This window comes from Saimiri boliviensis, chromosome 12 (genome assembly GCF_048565385.1).
Source record: "Saimiri boliviensis isolate mSaiBol1 chromosome 12, mSaiBol1.pri, whole genome shotgun sequence".
Lineage (NCBI taxonomy): Eukaryota > Metazoa > Chordata > Mammalia > Primates > Cebidae > Saimiri > Saimiri boliviensis.
In genome coordinates, this window is record NC_133460.1 from 16,723,980 (window position 1) to 16,742,603 (window position 18,624).

The 18,624-nt window shown below is 46.8% G+C and overlaps 1 protein-coding gene across 3 annotated transcripts in view; it reads left to right on the forward strand.

Moving 5' to 3' along the window:
• Positions 1-18,603, forward strand: part of GGA2 (golgi associated, gamma adaptin ear containing, ARF binding protein 2) — a 40,565-nt gene extending 21,962 nt beyond the window's left edge. For 2 of the 3 annotated variants that reach the window (XM_039478118.2, XM_074381921.1), the window contains exons 9-17: positions 1,546-1,627; positions 4,903-5,028; positions 5,796-5,918; positions 6,769-6,797; positions 7,181-7,314; positions 10,462-10,619; positions 15,276-15,445; positions 16,419-16,529; positions 17,321-18,603. In XM_039478118.2, coding sequence (XP_039334052.2) covers positions 1,546-1,627; positions 4,903-5,028; positions 5,796-5,918; positions 6,769-6,797; positions 7,181-7,314; positions 10,462-10,619; positions 15,276-15,445; positions 16,419-16,529; positions 17,321-17,431 — 1,044 coding nt within the window. In that variant the 3' untranslated portion in view covers positions 17,432-18,603. Of the gene's footprint in view, positions 1-1,545; positions 1,628-4,902; positions 5,029-5,795; positions 5,919-6,768; positions 6,798-7,180; positions 7,315-10,461; positions 10,620-15,240; positions 15,446-16,418; positions 16,530-17,320 lie in introns of those variants that run through there. The other variant, XR_005581762.2, reaches the window with a different exon arrangement.
• Positions 18,604-18,624: the final 21 nt, after the last annotated feature.

Consider the following 18,624-nt stretch of genomic DNA (forward strand, 5'->3'; position numbering starts at 1 on the left):
GTGATTTTTATATATTCTGGTACAAGTTCCTTATCAAACAGTTTTCTCCCATTCTTTGGGCTGTCTTTTCACTATTTTGATAGCATGTTTGGAAGCGGTAAAGTTTGTTTTGTTTTTTGAAACAGGGTCTCACTCTGTTGCCCAGGCTGGAGTGCAGTGGCATGATCTTGGCTCACTGCAGTCTCTCCCTCCCAGGTTCAGGAGATTCTCCTGCCTCAGCCTCCCAAGTAGCTGGGATTGTAGGTGCCTGTCACCATGCCCAGCTAATTTTTTTTGTATTTTTAGTAGAGACAGGGTTTCACCATGTTGGCCAGGCTGCTCTCAAAACTCCTGACCTCAGGTGATCCGCCTGCCTTGGCCTCCCAAATTGCCACCCCTCCTAGCCGCCGCCGCCGCCTTCTTTTTTTTAAAAAATGTCTTGCTGGTGCTTTTGTTGTCATATCTAAGAAACCACAGCCTATTTGTACCAGGTACAAGGCAGCCATGCTCCTGGTCTCCCTTGGAGCTCTGTTCTCCACCTCCTTCTGCAAATCTGTTTCAGCCATCTCTGCCTTCCAGTTTTTTATGTTTCTTTTTATGTTTCTCTGCAAGGAGAGCCAGCCCTCACACAACTCCTTTATTTTGTTGTCTTTGCACTTCACAAAATTAGCAGAAATAAACTACTGTCTTTCCAAATTCCAAAGAGAAAAATCCCTGGCCAGCTTGGCACATGTATCTGTCTCTGGCACAGTCAGCGATGATTGGGATTGGACAGAGTTAGGATGAAGATCTTGCTGACCTTCCTCTGTGGGTGGAGGGGGCAGTGCTCAGAAGGATTGCTGGGCTCACGCCAGGAAGGGATCCCAAAACCCATCTCCCATGGAGTGGTTGTACCACAGTATCTCTAGAAGGTCGCATGTTGGGCTTTTAGACAACATCAATTCTTCCCCACCTGGGATGACAACCAGCTAAGAAACAGGAGAGATGCCATAGAAAACAGTATGTGTTACCTGTATATGGGAGAAAGCTGACTTTGGAAAATGTGGCAAATAAGGTTTTGGGTGGTTTTGTTTTGTTTTGTTTTGTTTTGTTTTGTTTTTAACAGTCTCATTCTGTCATCCAGGCTGGAGTGCAGTCTCCCAGGTTTAAGTGATTTTCCTGCCTCAGGAAAATGAGTAGCTGGGATTACAGGTGGATGCCAGCACTCCCAGATAATTTTTGTATTTTTAGTAGAGACAGGGTTTCACCATGTTGACCAGGCTGGTCTTGAATTCCTGACCTCAGGTAATCTGCCTGCCTTGGCCTTCCAGTGTGCTGGGATTACTGATGTGAGCCACTGTGCCTGGTCAGATTCTTTTATTTTCAAAAATCATACACTTGTAGCCCAAACTTTTTCTGAAACTCTGCCATGTTACTTCAAACCTGCAGTCTCGAAGTCAGGGCCAACAGGAGGCCTCCTGAAGCCCCAGACTCTGCTGCCTGCTTGATCAGAGGCACCTGGGGCCCTGGAGTGGGGCATGGTGGGATGCCTGGGTGTATATCATGAACCAAGCTCTGCTCTTCCAGGTTGTATATGAGAGGTGTGAAAAGCTGAGGCCCACCCTGTTCCGGCTGGCAAGTGACACCACTGATGACGATGATGCACTTGGTAAGTTTTCTTTTCCTGGGTATAGCTAGCAGCCCAGTTGCAAGACAGACTCGGTCCCTCCTGTCATGCTGCTGGGCCAGGAGCAAGACAGAGTGGACTAAAGGTTCTGTGGAGCGTGGGCTTGGGGAGGGTGTGGCCTGAGTTGCTTCATAGCTGACGTCCAGCAGGATCCAGGCTTCAGTAAGAAATCAGCAGAAGGCCAGGCACAGTGGCTCATGCCTGTAATCCCAGCACTTTGGGAGGCCAAGGCAGGCAGATCACGAGGTCAGAAGTTCGAGACCAGCTGGACCAACATGGTGAAACTTAGTCTCTATCAAAAATACAAAAATTAGCCAGGTGTGGTAGTGGGTGCCGGTAATACCAACTGCTATGGAGGCTGAGGCAGAAGAATTGCTTGATTCCAGGAGGCAGAGGTTGCGGTGAGCTGAGGTGCCACTGCACTCTAGCCTGGGCTACAGAGTAAGACTCTGTGTCAAAATAAATAATATAAAAAAAAAAAAAAGAAAGAAAAGAAATCAGCAGCAAATGCTGGATATGGTGGCTCATGCCTGTAATCCCAGCACTAGGAGGCCAGGGTGGGTGGATCACCTGAGCTTAGGAGTTTGAGACCAGCCTGACTGACATGGTGAAACCCTGCCTCTACTAAAAAATTAGCTGGGCGTGGTGTTGTGTGCCTCTAATCCCAGCTATGTGGGAGGCTGAGGCAAGAGAATCATCACTTGAACCCGGGAGGCAGAGGTTGCAATGAGCCAAGATTACTCCACAGTACTTCAGCCTGAGTGACAGTGTAAAACTCCATCTAAAAATAAATAATAAAAAAAAAAGCAGCAGCAGGTCTAAAGCCTGAAAAGGGGTGGAAATTGACCATGGAGATTGGGATGTGAGAGGTAAAAGAAAAGTCCCACTGGAGGCTTCAGGAAAAGCTTACCAATCACAGGCCAGAGAAACAGCTGGGGTGGTATCTCAAAGGGATCACCAGCTTTTGGTACCTTCAGAGGCCAGGTGGGTCACCTGAGAGAGCCAGGCCAATGGGAAATGGAAGGGTCATCCATAGGGATGGTGGAGAATTGTCCACAAGTATTAAAAAGTTATTTTAACTCTTTATTATGGAAAATATCAAAACATGAGAGGGGGAGTAGCTGAATAAATCCTATGTATTCTTTACTCATCTTTAATAATTACCAGCTCATAGTTGATTTTTTTAATCTTGTTTCATCTGTACCTCTCTTTGTACCTACCCATTCCCTAGCAAGTTCTAGACATTTTCTTTTTTTTTTTTTTTTTGAGATGGAGTCTTCTCTATTGCCCAGGCTAGAGTGCAGTGATGCAATCTTGACTCAGTGCAACCTCCAGCTCCCAATTCAAGCTATTCTCCTGCCTCAGCCTCCCAAGTAGCTGGGGTTACAGGTGCCCCAACATGCCTGGCTGCTTTTTGTATTTTTGTAGAGATGGGGTTTCACCATGTTGGCCAAGTTGGTCTCAAACTCCTGGCCTCTAGTGATCTGCCCCACTCGCCCTCCCAAAGTGCTGGGATTACAGGTGTGAGTCATTGGGCCCAGCCACTAGATATTTCACAGTAATCAAAGATTCAGTCAGTGTTCAGATTTCTCTGATACCATTTTTCCTTAATCATCTCTTGCTAACTTAAAAAAAAATTGTAAATTAGACTCAAAAGAAAAGCCATACTTCGGTTTATATTTCTTGAGTCTCTTAATGATGGATAGCATGTGCATGCCCCCTGCAGTCATTTTTTTTTTTTTTTTTTGGAGACCATCTCATTCTGCTGCCCAGGCTGGAGTGCAGTGGCATGATCTTGGCTCACTGCACCTCCACCTCCTGGGTTTAAGCAATTCTCCTGCCTCAGCCTCCTGAGTAGCTGCGACTTCACTTGTGCACCACCATACCTGGCTAATTTTTGTATTTTTAGTAGAGACAGAGTTTTGCCACGTTGCCCAGGCTGGTCCCAAACTCCTGGGCTCAAGTGATTTGCCTGCTTGGCCTCTCAAAGTGCTGGGATTACAGACAACCACATACTGCTTTTTTTCTTGCGTGAAAAATAGGCCTCTGAATTGAGAGTTCTGTCGGTCTCAGTTTTGCTCATGGCATCCCCTTTGATGCTGTTAATGTTTCTATTTCTGATACTTCTTTATTTTGAGAGACAGTTTCACTGTTGTTGCCCAGGCTGGAGTGAAATGGTGCAATCTCGGCTCACTGCAACCTCCGTCTCGTGGGTTCAAGCAGTTCTCCCAACTCAGTCTCCCAAGTAGCTGGAATTACAGGTGCCTGCCACCGTGCCCGGCTAATTTTTTGTATTTTTAGTAGAGATTGGGTTTCACCATGTTGGCCAGGCTTGTCTTGAGCTCCTGACCTCAGGTGATCTGCCCGCCTCAGCCTCCCAGAGTGCTGGGATTACAGGTGTGAGCTACCACCCCTGGCCGATATTTCTTTTTATAGCCAGTGGATCAAGAGCTTGAGGGTTGGAGGGGCTGTGGCAGTCCAGAACGTAGATAGTGTTCAGGAGGCCCATGGTTATCTCGCTGTGGTGGCATGCACCTCTAGTCCCAATTATTCTGTCTTTAAAAAAAAAAAAAAAAAAAAACCACTTTAACTGCATTAAATACTAAGGGATCCTTTTAATATTTGTATCCACATTGACAAAACAGCTTCAGGTTCTGAGTTAAAGTTAAAAGTTTGTTATTGAAAGGGCCTTAATTTAAGTGCTTACTCCTGGCCATTACTCTGGACAGTACAGATGTGGAAGGTGAATAGATTTGCTTTCTTTTGGATTGAGAACTAACATTAGGACTCAGAGGTTAAGTGACTGGGCCTGATAGGGTCTGATGACGTGATCTGGGGGCAGGAGGTGTGGATAAACTGTACGTAGTTGAGCCATATGAAGGCTGTTTTATGGGAAACCTTAGGAAGGACTAAGATTGTGGCTCACGCCTGTAATCCCAGCACTTTGGGAGGCCAAGGCAGATAGATCACAAGGTCAAGAGATCGACAACAACCTGGCTAACATGGTGAAACCCTGTCTCTACTAAAAATACAAAAAATTGGCTGGGCATGGTGGCATGTGCCTGTAATCCCAGCTACTTGGGAGGCTGAGGCAGGAGAATTGCTTGAACCCAGGAAGTGGAGGTTGCAGTGAGCTGAAATCGTGCCACTGCACTCCAGCCTGGGTGACAAAGCAAGACTCTGTCTCAAAAAAAAGGTCGAGACTGAGATTGTTGGTCACCAAACCAGGGGTTTCTGATTCTTCTCTCATTCTTCAGCGGAAATTCTCCAGGCAAATGACCTCCTCACCCAAGGAGTTCTGCTGTACAAACAGGTGATGGAGGGCCGGGTCACCTTTGGAAACACAGTGACCAGCTCAGTGGGAGACATCCCTGTCTCTAGAGGTACGTTTGAAAGCCTCTCCTTGCCTTCTGCGTTGGGGCAGCCTGCAATTCCCAGAAAAGAAGTGGGTCCTATGCATATTCTGGATTAAGGAATGGAAATAAGAGAACTCGCTGTTTGGTCCCATTCCTGTGTAAGTGGGTTTCATGTCACCATGCTCAGCCACAGGAACCGTCACGAGCTGGCTGCCAGGCTGGACCCCAGCTTTGACTACACACTGAAGCAGATGTCTAGGCAATGCCTGGGTTTGAATTCTCATAAGTGGTTGCATACAGGAGCTGGAGACAAAAGAAATCGTCTTCCTCAGTGGTTCCTAGTGCCAGGCCAGCTGTATCACAGTCACCTAGAGCACTGGTTGAAATACCCCTGCTTAGGTCCCTGATTTGGACCTTCTGAATCAAGACTGCTTGGAGCTGGGCCTGGAGAGCTGTGTCTTTCAGGCGCTATAGGTGATTCTGATCAGCTGTGGTCAGAAGCCTTGGAATGGCCTGAGCTGGAGAAGGCCAAGTCTGCTCTCCTTCCAGGTGATGGGACCTTTGCAGGAGGGCCTGTGATCCCTGGGGTAGGAAGGCAGGCCTTGTGTCCCTCTTGTCCCAGATGCCAGCTGAGCTTGTGTATCAAGACAGTCGGCTGAGTGGAAGGTTCTTGGAGGGGCAGGGAGGGCGTTAATATTTGATGAGGAGGCGGCCTGAGGGAAGCTGATGGAATTTAGGTGGAGACTTTGCTCTCATGTCTAACTGACTTCTCTTCCTAACCCTGGGCTTTCTAGTCTTTCAGAATCCAGCAGGCTGCATGAAGACCTGCCCCTTGATTGACTTGGAGGTGGACAATGGACCTGCACAGGCGGGGACTGTGGCGCCATCTTTGCTTCATCAGGACCTGGCAGCCTTGGGTGAGGGCAGGCGCTTGTGGGGGCAGGCACAGGATAGGTGTCAGTAGGGGAGTGAGCTGGTTCCCTTGGGGAGCACATGCCTGCTGTTGAAGGAATAGGGCTGGGTATGAGTAGGGGAGTGAGCGCGTCTCCTCAGGGAGCACATCCCTACTGCTGAGGGTGGTTGTGAGTAGTGGAGTGAGCTGTCGGGTAGCACGTGTCTGCTGCTGAGGGACTGAGGGTGGTTGTGAGTAGTGGAGTGAGCTGTCGGGGAGCACGTGTCTGCTGCTGAGGGACTGAGGGTGGTTGTGAGTAGTGGAGTGAGCTGTCAGGGAGCACGTGTCTGCTGCTGAGGGACTGAGGGTGGTTGTGAGTAGTGGAGTGAGCTGTCGGGGAGCACATGTCTGCTGCTGAGGGACTGAGGGTGGTTGTGAGTAGTGGAGTGAGCTGTCGGGGAGCACATGTCTGCTGCTGAGGGACTGAGGGTGGTTGTGAGTAGTGGAGTGAGCTGTCGGGGAGCACGTGTCTGCTGCTGAGGGAATCGTGGTGGTTCTGAGTAGTGGGGGAGTGAGCTGTCAGGGAGCACGTGCCTGCTGCTGTGGAAGTTGGGCTGGTTGTGAGTAGGGGAGTGAGCTGGTTTCCTCAGGGAGCACATGCCTACTGCCAAGGGAATCAGGTGTTCTGGGCAGTTCAGAGGGTCCTCCTTGCATATTAGTCACAGATTTGCCATTGATGAGTCATGTGACCTTCAGTAAGTTGCTTATTTGTCTAGACTTTCTGCATATCCTAGAAACGGTGGGTGTGGTATCATGCTCTATCTTGAAGCAGGTGCAGTTACTGTTGTACATCTCACTCTGCTCCTTTCTTACAGGAATCAGTGATGCTCCTGTTACAGGCACGGTAAGGACCCCCTTCCCAGGGCCCGGAGAGAGAAGGGGAAGGTCTCAAACCTGCCCTTGTGAGGCAGCACTGCCTGGTGGGCAGAGAGGTGCTTCTGTACTGTCCCAGTGGGATCATGACCTTGGAGGTCCAAAGCTTCTTTCTTATCCATACTCTCTGGCTGGTACCCCCGGGGGAGACAGTTTGCACCAGGCTCCTGCTTCCTGAAGGTCTGCCCAGGAGCTGTATGTGATATTGCCCTTTCTTTCCCCTTTTGCCCTAGGAGATGTCACCAGCCTGGGCCACAGCACCTTGGGTGGGCTCAGGAGAACTGTGCCATGGTTTTACTGTGGCTGATGGTCATTCATACCCTGGCCTTATTTTAGCCATTCCTGGTTTGACAGGTTGCTGGTCAGAATTGCTGTGAGGAAAAGAGGAATCCCTCCGCCAGCATGCTGCCAGGTGGTAGCATTCAGAACCCTTCTGCAGACAGGAATTTGCTGGACCTCCTCTCACCACAGCCAGCTCTGGGCCCTCTGTGAGTCTTATAGGCAAGGGGAGTGGGAGAGTGTGGCTCCTGAGTGCAGTTCCTTCTCATGGGACAAGGGCCGGAGAATGGTGCTCTAAGACAGCTGAGACCTCTTGCCCTGGAGAAACAGCTTTCTTTTTTTTTTTTTTTTGAGACTGAGTCTCACTCTGTCGCCCAGGCTAGAGTGCAGTGGCACGATCTCAGCTCACTGCAACCTCTACCCACGGAGTTCAAGCAATTCTCATGCCTCAGCCATTTGAGTTGCTGGGATTACAGGTGCATGCCACCACGCCCAGTTAATTTTTTGTATTTTTTTTTTAGTAGAGACGGGTTTTACTGTGTTAGCCAGGCTGGTTTCGATCTCCTGACTTTGTGATCTGCCCACCGCGGCCACCCAAAGTGCTAGGATTACAGGCGTGAGCCACCATGCCTGGCCTAAAGGCATGTCTTATGTGGCGGCAGAGAAGAGAGAATGAGAGCCAAACGAAAAAGTTTCCCCTTATAACGCCATCAGATCTCATGAGACTTACTCACTACCATGAAAACAGTATGGGGGAAACTGGCTCCATAATTCAGTTATCTCCCACTGGGTCCACAACATGTGGGAATTATGGGTGCTATAATTCAAGGTAAGATTTGTAGCAAGCCATATCATAGCTGTGATCTCAGAACTTTGGGAGGCCAAGGCAGGTGGTTTGCTTGAGCCCAGGAGTTCAAGACCAGCCTGGGTGATATGGCAAAACCCCATCTCTACAAAAAATACAAAAACTAGCAAGGCGTGGTAGCTTATGCCTGTAGTCCCAGCTGCTTGGGAGGCCGAGGTGGGAGGATCACTTGAGCCTGGAAAGCAGAAGTTATAGTAAGCCATTACCATGCCACTGCATTCTAGCCTGGACAGCAGAGTGAAAAAAAACAAAACTTTTTTTCTGCTGTCCAGGCTGTCTTAAAAAAATACGAAACTTTTTTTGAGACAGGGTCTCGCTCTGTTGCCCAGGCTCGAGCACTGTGGCACAATCTCGGTTCACTGCAGCCTCCGCCTCGTGGGTTCAAGTGATTCTCCTGCCTCAGCCTCCTGAGTAGCTGAGACTACAGGCATAAGATACCACGCCTTGTGAATTTTTATATTTTTTGTAGAGGTGGAGTTTCACCATGTTGGCCAGGATGGTCTTGATCTCCTGACCTCGTGATCCACCCGCCTCAGCCTCCCGAAGTGCTGGTATTGCAGGTGTGAGCCACTGTGCCTGGCCTCAAAAAAAGTGTAATGTGCTGCTTCCGTTTTCTCATTTCACTCCCTTTCCTAAGTCATAGGAAAATACCTGCTTTGGCCAAGACATCTGAAAAGGGGGTTATTTAAGGGCTGAGACTAGTAGAACATGAGGTTTTTGCTGTTTTTTTTTTTTTTCTTTTTTTTTTTTTGAGATGGAGTTTCACTCTTGTTACCCAGGCTGGAGTGCAATGGCGCGATCTCGGCTCACTGCAACCTCCACCTCCTGGGTTCAGGAAATTCTCCTGCCTCAGCCTCCTGAGTAGCTGGGATTACAGGCACGTGCCACCATGCCCAGCTAATTTTTTGTATTTTTAGTAGAGACGGGGTTTCACCATGTTGACCAGGATGGTCTCTATCTCTTGACCTCGTGATCCACCCGCCTCGGCCTCCCAAAGTGCTGGGATTACAGGCTTGAGCCACTGTGCCTGGCTTTGCTGTTTGTTTTGTTTTTCCCTTCTAATAACCATGTAAGTGAAGTTAAGCAAAATTTGATCCATAGAGAAATACACAACAAAGCGCAAAGTACCACCCCCTAAAAACAATCTTGAATGTTCCTTCTTTGCTTTTTTTTTCCTGTACATATAATGGTACATTCCTGTGGCTTATTACACAAACAGGATCTTAATTTACAAACTGCACTCCAGCATGACCTTTTCATATCAGATTATGACTGTGATGCATTTCCATAACAGTTTTTATAAATATGCCTTGATCTTCTTAATAGCTACATTATAATTCATTGCATGGGTGTATATGATCATTTCCCTTTTGTGGACATTTACGTAATTTCCTGTTTGGAGGTGCTTGGGGGAGTGCCTTATAGTACAGATCCCTGAAGGGAGAGGTTGTCTATGGTGTGAATGTAAAAACATTTTCATAGATCCTGTCCCTTTGCCTCTGGAAAAGTAGTTTGTCTTCACCCAGACAGCCTGAAATGCCCACGTTTCTGATAGAAACCACTAGGCTCTGGCAGGAGTGGGATGTGCCAGGAGTTCGTTCCCATTTGCCACCCAGCGGTCAGTTCTTACAGTCGTCTTTTTTTCAGCCACTTGGACAGGGTGGGTTTTTTCTTCTCTCATGATTTTAGTTTTCAAAAATGTTTTCAGTTTGTGTCCCAAATGGACAAAATCATGAAATGCATGGTAGCTGGTGTAATTTGTGTATCATCTGCCTGGCGTATGTCCCTCTGTGATCACACATGGAAAACAACCTGACTGAGGTTGTCAGAGACTGCCCGACAGGTGTAACATGAACAACCTTTATAACAAAGGCTCTAGTTTATTGAGCTTTTATTATGTGTGGACACTTGAAGTGCTTTTCTTTTCTCTTTTTTTTTTTTTTGAGATGGAGTCTTGCTTCGTTGCCCAGGCTAGAGTGCAGTGGCACAATCTCGGCTCACTGCAAACTCCACCTCCCGGGTTCAAGTGATTCTCTTGCCTCACTGGGATTACAGGTGCATGCCACAACCACCCAGCTAATTTTCTTTTCTTTTCTTTTCTTTTTTCTAGTACTTTATTAGTAAAGAGACAGGGTTTCACCATGTTGGCCAGGCTCGTCTTGAACTCCTGACCTCAAATGATCCACCTGCCTCAGCCTCCCAAAGTGCTGGGATTAACAGGCATGAGCCACTGCACGTGGCCTCTAAGTGCTTTTCATACATCATCTCATTTGATTCTTATTATAGCCCGAGGAGGTAAATTACTTCTTTTTTTCCCACTTAACAGATGAGGAAGCTGAGGTAGGAGTTTGATTGCTTGACAAAAGTCATATAACATCTAACTCTGTGTGTGTGTGTGTATTTTTCGTTGTTCTTTAGTAAGCCTAACACAAATTCCAAGAAATTGCTACAATTTTTTGCTAGTCTTTGGTATTTTTTTTTTTCTTTGTAGGAATTATGTTTCACAGAAAAGTATCCCAAAGGAAGTGCCTCCAGGTACTAAGTCCTCTCCAGGTTGGTCCTGGGAGGCTGGCCCATTGGCTCCTTCCCCGTCTTCACAGAATACACCTCTGGCTCAAGTATATGTCCCTTTGGAGTCTGTTAAGCCCAGTAAGTACAATTTCACTCCCCACCTTTTTTTTCCTGGGAATCTGTTAGACTCCCAGCTTTTTCCACTCCAGCTTGTTAGAGGTGGCCCTTAAATTTGGTTGACAAATGGAAGAGATTTTGCATGAAGGTAGAAAGTAAGGGATTGTGGCCAGGTAGGGTGACTCACACCTATAATTCCAGCACTTTGGGAGGCTGAGGTGGGAGGATCACTTGAGGCCAGGAGCTTGAGACGAGCCTGGGCAACATAGCAAGATCCCGGTCTGTATTTGGGGATGGAAAAAATTGGGAGGCTGAGGCAGTTTGATCACTTGAGGCCAGGAGTTTGAGACCAGCCTAGCCAACATAATGAAGCCCTGTCTCTACAAAAAATACAAACATTAGCCAGATGTGGTGACATGCATCTGTAGTTCCAGCTACTTGGGAGGCTGAGACAGGAGAATTGCCTGAACCCAGGAGGTGGAGGTTGCGGTGAGCTGAGATCATGCTACTGCACTCCAGCCTGGGCGACAAAGCGAGACTCCATCTCCAAAAAATAGTTTGCTGCTTTGTCTTTTAGCTAATTTTCATAGCGCTCCTTAGTATTGACACTGCCAAGAAGGATATGGGCAGGCAGAATTTAATGAAAAGGCTTACTTAAGGACATAATGTTAATTGATTTGGGATTTAAGAAGGGAGTGTTTAATGTGGCCTGAAATGACTGGCGAGAGGTGGAATTCAAATGAGTGGAAGAATTTGGCTAGTGATCCTCCTTCACTAGGATCCCCATTAAAGCAGAAAGGTGGATATTACCTCTATTACAAAGGGAAGGGAATGGAAGTGCCTCCTGTCTCTACACTAGTATGCAGAGTGGGACACAACTCAGGTCTATTCCAGAGCCTGGCTCTTTCTTCTAGCATACAGAGTCCTCCTTTGGCTCAGTGTGGTGAGGTCAGATTGCAGAGGGCCCTGAAATCCAGGCAGACAAATTTGTAAATAAACAGAGTTCGTGAACAGGGGAGCTTTTTCCCCATTTCTTTATTAATTTTTGATTTAAATAATACAAGTTCAGTGTTAATTTTCTGAGTTCTACTGTAGTTACGATGATAACATCTGGGGAAGCTAGATGAAGGGTATATAAGAATTTTTGTATTAGTTTTATAACTTTTCATAAGTCTGAAATTAATACAAAGCAAACTTTTATAAAAAAGTTGAAAACAAAAATACATATTGAAAATGTAGAGTTTTATTAAAGATAGAATGGGCCAGATGGGGTGGCTCACTCCTATAATCCCAGCACTTTGGGAGGCCAAGGCGAGCAGCTCATTTGAGGTCAGGAATTTAAGACCAGCCTGGCTAACATGGTAAAACCCTAAAAATACAAAGATTAGCCAGACGTGGTAGTGTACACCTGTAATCCCAGCTACCTGCAATCCTAGCTTCTCTTGAGGCAGCAGAATCATTTGAACCCAGGAGGCAGAGGTTGCAGTGAGCTGAGATTGCACCACTGTACTCCAGCCTGAGCAACAGAGTCAGACTGTCTCAAAAAAAAAAAAGGAAATCGTCTGTACCATTATCAGCCAGAGATGGAAAGTGTGTTTCTGTCTTGATAGATTTTCTTCTTGTTTTATCATGTGTATACATATGTACATACAGTTCTTAATAATTTGATACCACAGTATGTATAGACTGTTTTATATTCTATTTACTGTTGGATTATAAGCCTGTACCATTTTTATGACCTTAGTTCTTTAAAAACTTGATTTTTAATGAACTTATGTATATATATACACACACACCATTAAACAGATGTGCTGTAATCTGTTTATTCAGTCCTTTTTGTATTATTCTGTTTTTATTTTTTTTGAGACAAGGTCTGGTTCTGTCACCCAGACTGGAGTGCAGTGGCACCATCTCAGGTCACTGCAGTCTTCATCCTCCAGGCTCAAGCCATCCTCCCACCTTTGCCTCCCAAGTAGCCAAGACTACAGGTGTGCACCACTACGCCCAGCTTACTCAATTTGTTTGAATAAGCTAAGGTCAATTTGTTTCTACTTGTTTGCTGTTAAAAATAGGGCTACAGGCTGGGCATGGTGGTTCATACCTGTAATCCCAGCACTTTGGGAGACCGAGGTGGGCGAATCACAAGGTCAGGAGTTCAAGACCAGCCTGGCAAACATAGTGAAACCCTGTCTGTACTAAAAATACAAAAAAATAATTAGCCATGCATGGTGGCGGGCACCTATAATTCCAGCTACTTGGGAGGCTGAGGCAGGAAAATTGCTTGAACCTGGGAGGCAGAGGTTATAGTGACCTGAGATTGGACCACTGCACTCCAGCCTGGGTGACACAGCAAGACTTTGTCTCAAAAAAAAAAAGGAACAGGCCGGGCGCGGTGGCTCAAGCCTGTAATCCCAGCACTTTGGGAGGCCGAGGCGGGTGGATCACGAGGTCGAGAGATCAAGACCATCCTGGTCAACATGGTGAAACCCCGTCTCTACTAAAAATACAAAAAACTAGCTGGGTGTGGTGGCGCGTGCCTATAATCCCAGCTACTCAGGAGGCTGAGGCAGGAGAATTGCCTGAGCCCAGGAGGCGGAGGTTGCAGTGAGCTGAGATCGCGCCATTGCACTCCAGCCTGGGTAACAAGAGCGAAACTCCGTCTCAAAAAAAAAAAAAGGAACAAAGAAAAAAAAACCAGAAAAACAGGCTACAAAGAACATCTTTGGATGCCTTTCTTTATACCTTCCTTTTATGCCATCCTAATTATTAGGAGATGGTAATACCAGTAAAATGCCGCATGTAGACATGTAAAATTTTGATCTGCATTATCAATTTCCCTTCTGAAAAGGTTGCTTTTCCCCCTATACTCTTGCCACCATACCCCACTGGTATTTTCAGTCTTTTAAATCCTTAGTAGTTTCATTGTTAAAGTATGTTTTGATTTAATTTTTTAAATTTTTTCTCTTTTAGAGATGGGGCCTCACTCCATTGCCCAGGCTGGAGTGTGGTGTGGCATAGTCATGGCTCACTGCAGCCTCAGATTCCTCCTGGGCTCAAGCAATCCTCCTGCCTCAGCCTCCCAGGTAGCTAGGATGATAGGCATGCACCACCACACCCAGCAACTTTTTTTGTTTTGTTTTTTTGTGGGGTGGAAGGCAGATCTCTCTGTGTTGCCCAGGCTGGTCTTGAACTCCTGACCTCAAGCAATTTTCCATCTCAACCTCCTGAGAAGCTGGGATGACAGTCATGAGACACCATGCCCAGCTCTAAGTTGTATTTTAGCAATGTATGTTTTGATAGTAAGTTTTTTCCTGATTAACCAGTCATCTGAGTGCCATTCATTGATCCAGCCACTGATTTTTGAAGGATATGTTATGTTACAGTCTCATTTAGATCTGTTCTGCATACTCTGTTGTATGCCACTTTACTCGAATTGTAATTTTATCTGAGTATTTGCTATAGCCCTGCTCCTCATTTTTATGTAGTTTTCCCCCTCAAACATTAGAATCACTCCTTAGTTAAAACAGTTTCTTTAGAATTTCCGTTGGAATTCTACTAAACCTTTTAATTTGAGGTGATTTGGTATCTACAGTTTTATACAATTAAATATAAGGGGATATGTGTGTGTGTGCATATGTGTGTGTGTTTATAGTCATACAAAGGAGACCAGAAGAAAATAATTGCTTATTCTGGGTAGAATTTTTTTTTTTTTTTTTTTTTTTTTTTGAGACGGAGTTTCGCTCTTGTTACCCAGGCTGGAGTGCAATGGCGCAATCTCGGCTCACCACAACCTCCGCCTCCTGGGTTCAGGCAATTCTCCTGCCTCAGCCTCCTGAGTAGCTCGGATTACAGGCATGTGCCACCGTGCCCTGCTACTTTTTTGTATTTTTAGTAGAGACGGGGTTTCACCATATTGACCAGGATGGTCTCGATCTCTTAACCTCATGATCCACCCGCCTCGGCCTCCCAAAGTGCTGGGATTACAGGCTTGAGCCACCGCGCCCGGCCCTGGGTAGAATTAAGAGTGCATTTATTACATTCTTTATGATAATCTTGGTTGTTTTGTTTTGTTTTGTTTGAGACAGAGTCTTGCTCTTTTACCCAGGCTGGAGTGCAGTGGTGCAGTCTTGGCTCACTGCAACCTCTGCCTCCCGGGTTCAAGTGATTCTCATGCCTCAGCCTCCCGAGTGGCTGAGATTATAGGTGTACATCACTGTGCCTGTCTAATTTTTGTATTTTTAATAGAGATGGGGTTTTGCCATGTTGTCCAGGCTGGTCTCAAACTCGAACTCTTAGCATCAAGTGATCCACCCACCTCGGCCTCCCAAAGTGCTGGGATTACAGGAATGAGCCCCCATGCCTGACTGATAATTCTGTTTTCTGTAGGTTTCATGCATGATTTTAATCATGATCATATCTTCCTCAAAATTGTGATTTTTAATAACTGGTAGTGTGTGAATGATGGTTGGATGGTGGGGAGAGGTCAGTTTGGAGGGTCATAGGAGTCCAGCTAGAGTCAGGAGGACTTGAATTATGGTAGTGCAAAGAATTCAGTCCTGCACGTGTTCTGAATGGAGAAGCAGCAGCATCTGGAGATAACATGTACATCTCTTTCCACCCTGGCTGTCTGGGGCGTTTGTAGTGGTGTTAACCTTCGGCTCGGGCCCTCTCCACCAGGCAGCCTGCCGCCTCTCATTGTGTATGACCGGAACGGATTCAGAATTCTGCTCCACTTCTCCGAGACGGGAGCCCCTGGCCACCCAGAGGTGCAAGTGCTGCTCTTGACCATGATGAGCACGGCTCCCCAGCCTGTCTGGGATATCATGTTTCAAGTGGCTGTGCCAAAGGTGAGTCAAATTTTATGGATTTCTCAGTAATGGCTGTCGTTTCTGAGTGCCAGGTTCTTTGCTGGGACATTATCTATCAGGTGTAAAGAAAAGAATCTTCACTCAAACTAACTGAAGATAAAGTGAGAATGTAATGGCTTACCTAACTGGGGATTCCTGAATATCTGACTTCAGATATGCGTGGATCCAGATAGGTTCTTAAGTGATGCCTTAAGAGTCTCTCTCTCCTGTCTCTGCTTTTCTTTGGCACCATTCTGGCAGTTTCTCAGCTCCAGGGTTGCATGGTCCTTAACCCTCTTTATTTCATAAACTCTCAGCTGGTGTGAAGCCTGTATATTGATTACTCAGGAAATGATTCTGATTGGACTTGTTAGTGTTATTTCCATACCTTGGACCGGTAACTTGTGTCCAGGGATATGAGGCACTTGGCCAGTGTGAGATAGCATATCCACCCCTTTTCAAGGGAAGTAGGGCCCTACTGATTACCAGCCACACCACAATCACAGAGGAAGGGGCCTATCCTGAAAGGAAAAGATTCAGGACAGACAAAAATAGACACGCAGTCTCATGGTAGTCCTGTGGGGAATGTACTACTGCTTAATACCTGTTTTATAAGTTATCAACCCAAGGCTCAGAAATTAAATATTTTGCTCAAGGTCACAGAACTAATGAGAAGCAGAGTTAGGATTCAACCCAAGATGCGCCCTGGCTGTTGTTGCTGCCTCTCAGATACCAGCCGTTGACCACACAACTCCAGATCCACTGTGTGTGTGGAATGAAAGGCGTCTTGATCGTTTTATCAGTTAGTGGAAGCCTGTCTGCTTGGGCTCCCACAGATGCCTCGGGGTACCATATCTGAGAGGGCCATTTCCTCTTGGAGGGTGGTGGGGAGGTCCAGTTCCCGCTCACCTGATCTCCATCCTGGAAGCTGTGGCTAGGAATGAGTCACATGTTGGTTTTCTTCCCCCAATAGTCAATGAGAGTGAAGCTGCAGCCGGCCTCCAGCTCTAAGCTTCCTGCATTCAGTCCTTTGATGCCTCCAGCTGTGATATCTCAGATGCTGCTGCTGGACAATCCACACAAAGTATGTTCCAGTGTCTATAGTAGCAGGGAGATAGGGGCCCCTGAACTGTAAGGAGAAGTAACTTTGGATAGAGAGAGGTACACTGAGGCCTTGCTCTAAAGTTTTTGGTTTGCCAGGCATGGTGGCTCACCCCTGTAATCCCAGCACTTTGGGAGGCTGAGGCAGGTGGATCACTTGAGGTCAGGAGTTTGAGACCAGCCTGGCCAACATGGTGAAACCCCGTCTCTACTAAAAATACAAAAATTAGCCGGGCATGGTGGTGCGTGCCTCTAGTCCTAGCTACTTGGGAGGCTGAGGCAGGAGAATCGCTTGAACCTGGAAGGCAGAGGTTGCAGTGAGCTCAGATCGCACCACTGCACTCCAACCTGGCCACAGAGCGAGACTCCATCTCAAAAAAATAAAGTCTCTGGTTTGGTTGGGTGGTAGTGGGTGTATGTGGAATAGCCCTCACTAGAGTCTGTCTTTGGGGCTCATTGAAGGAATATCTGATGGATTGTCATAGCGGGGGACCCAGGGAGGGAATCGCTAATCCTCGGAAGTCCTCTCAAAGGGCAAGGCCTGTCTTCCTTAGCTAGTCTTAATTGCAGCCCATCTCAGGATTTAAGGACTGCAGAAGTATTGAAGAGTTCCCAGGATATGTGCCTGTTTCCCCTTGTTGCTAGCCCCAGAGAATATCCCAAATATTCTGTGTCATAGAATTGTTTGAAGCACTCACTTAAAATGAATTAACATTTTTCCCTGTTCTGGGTTGCTCTCCACTGATTTAACATCTTCTGTCTCTTCTGTCCTAGGAACCTATCCGTTTACGGTACAAGCTAACATTCAACCAAGGTGGACAGCCTTTCAGCGAAGTAGGAGAAGTGAAAGACTTTCCAGACCTGGCTGTCTTGGGTGCAGCCTAACTTCATAAGACAGACCCTTCATTTCAAGCTTAGGATGATGTTACTTTTGCTGTCTAGTCAGGACTAATCACAGTGTTTCAGTGCAGTGCCAAGAGTCCTATCCTGACGTCAGGCTCTGGGTGTCAACCTCTGACTTACTCTGCAGATGGGGTGTGTGTGTGTGTGTGTGTGTGTGTGTGTGTGTGTGTGTGTGTGTGTGTGTGTGTGTGTCTAGGTGTGTCTGGTTGTCAACCTCTGACTTATTTTGTAGATGCTATGTGTGTGTGTGTCTGGGTGTCAACCTGACTTACTCTGTAGATGCTGTGTATGTGTGTCTAGGTGTGTCTGGGTGTCAGCCTCTGACTTACTCTGCAGATGCTCTGTGTGTGTGTGTGTGTGTGTGTGTGTGGGTGTGGGTGTGTGGTTGGGGGAGAGGGTGGTAGCGCAGGGCTTGGGATATCAGCAGTATCATCATCTCTGCTACAATCATGTTTCTACATGTCAGCAGACACTGTCCCTGCCTCAGGTTGGAGGTTTTATAAGCCAAAGTTTTTTTTCCATGTATTGTTCGTTCCATTAATCCACTCTGTGCCTTGTCAGCCTTTGAAAGTCTTGGTTGCTCCCAGGCTGCTGTTCTCAGGGACCTTAAAAGGGACCTGGTTAGTCTTGGGGCAGAGAGTATCTTCTGCGGCACTCTCTTCCAAGAAAGACCTTGTCTCCATTTTCATTAGACAATGCTTCTTGTGTGTGTTCTGGAAGATCTTCTAAATGGAATGCTTGTTGCACTGTTCCCAGGTGAGTGGCTGCCATGAGACCTGAGGACCACGCTTGGGGGACCAATCATGTCCTTCACCACTGTGCCTTAGAATTGCCCCGAGACAGACCTTTGGGCAGAGGGGAGAGCAGCTCCCAGGCCTTATTCAGGTCTCAGGTCCGTGGGTTGGGCAGCCAATCTGGGCCCTTCTCAGGACCCTCATCTCCATCCTCACTTACCCTCTTCACAGCATTTGCTTGGAGCTCTTTGTGAAGGACACCATGTCGGTCATGGCGAATTGGCCAACAGCCAGCCTTTGCCAGTTAACATCACAGTCTAAGATGGGGAACTGTGGTGCAGAGAGACATGAAGAGAGCTTAGCAGTGATTGAGGTGGTGACAAAATATAGTCATTGAATAAATACCATGTAGCAAATGTACTTTGTAGAGTTTTGAGTAAG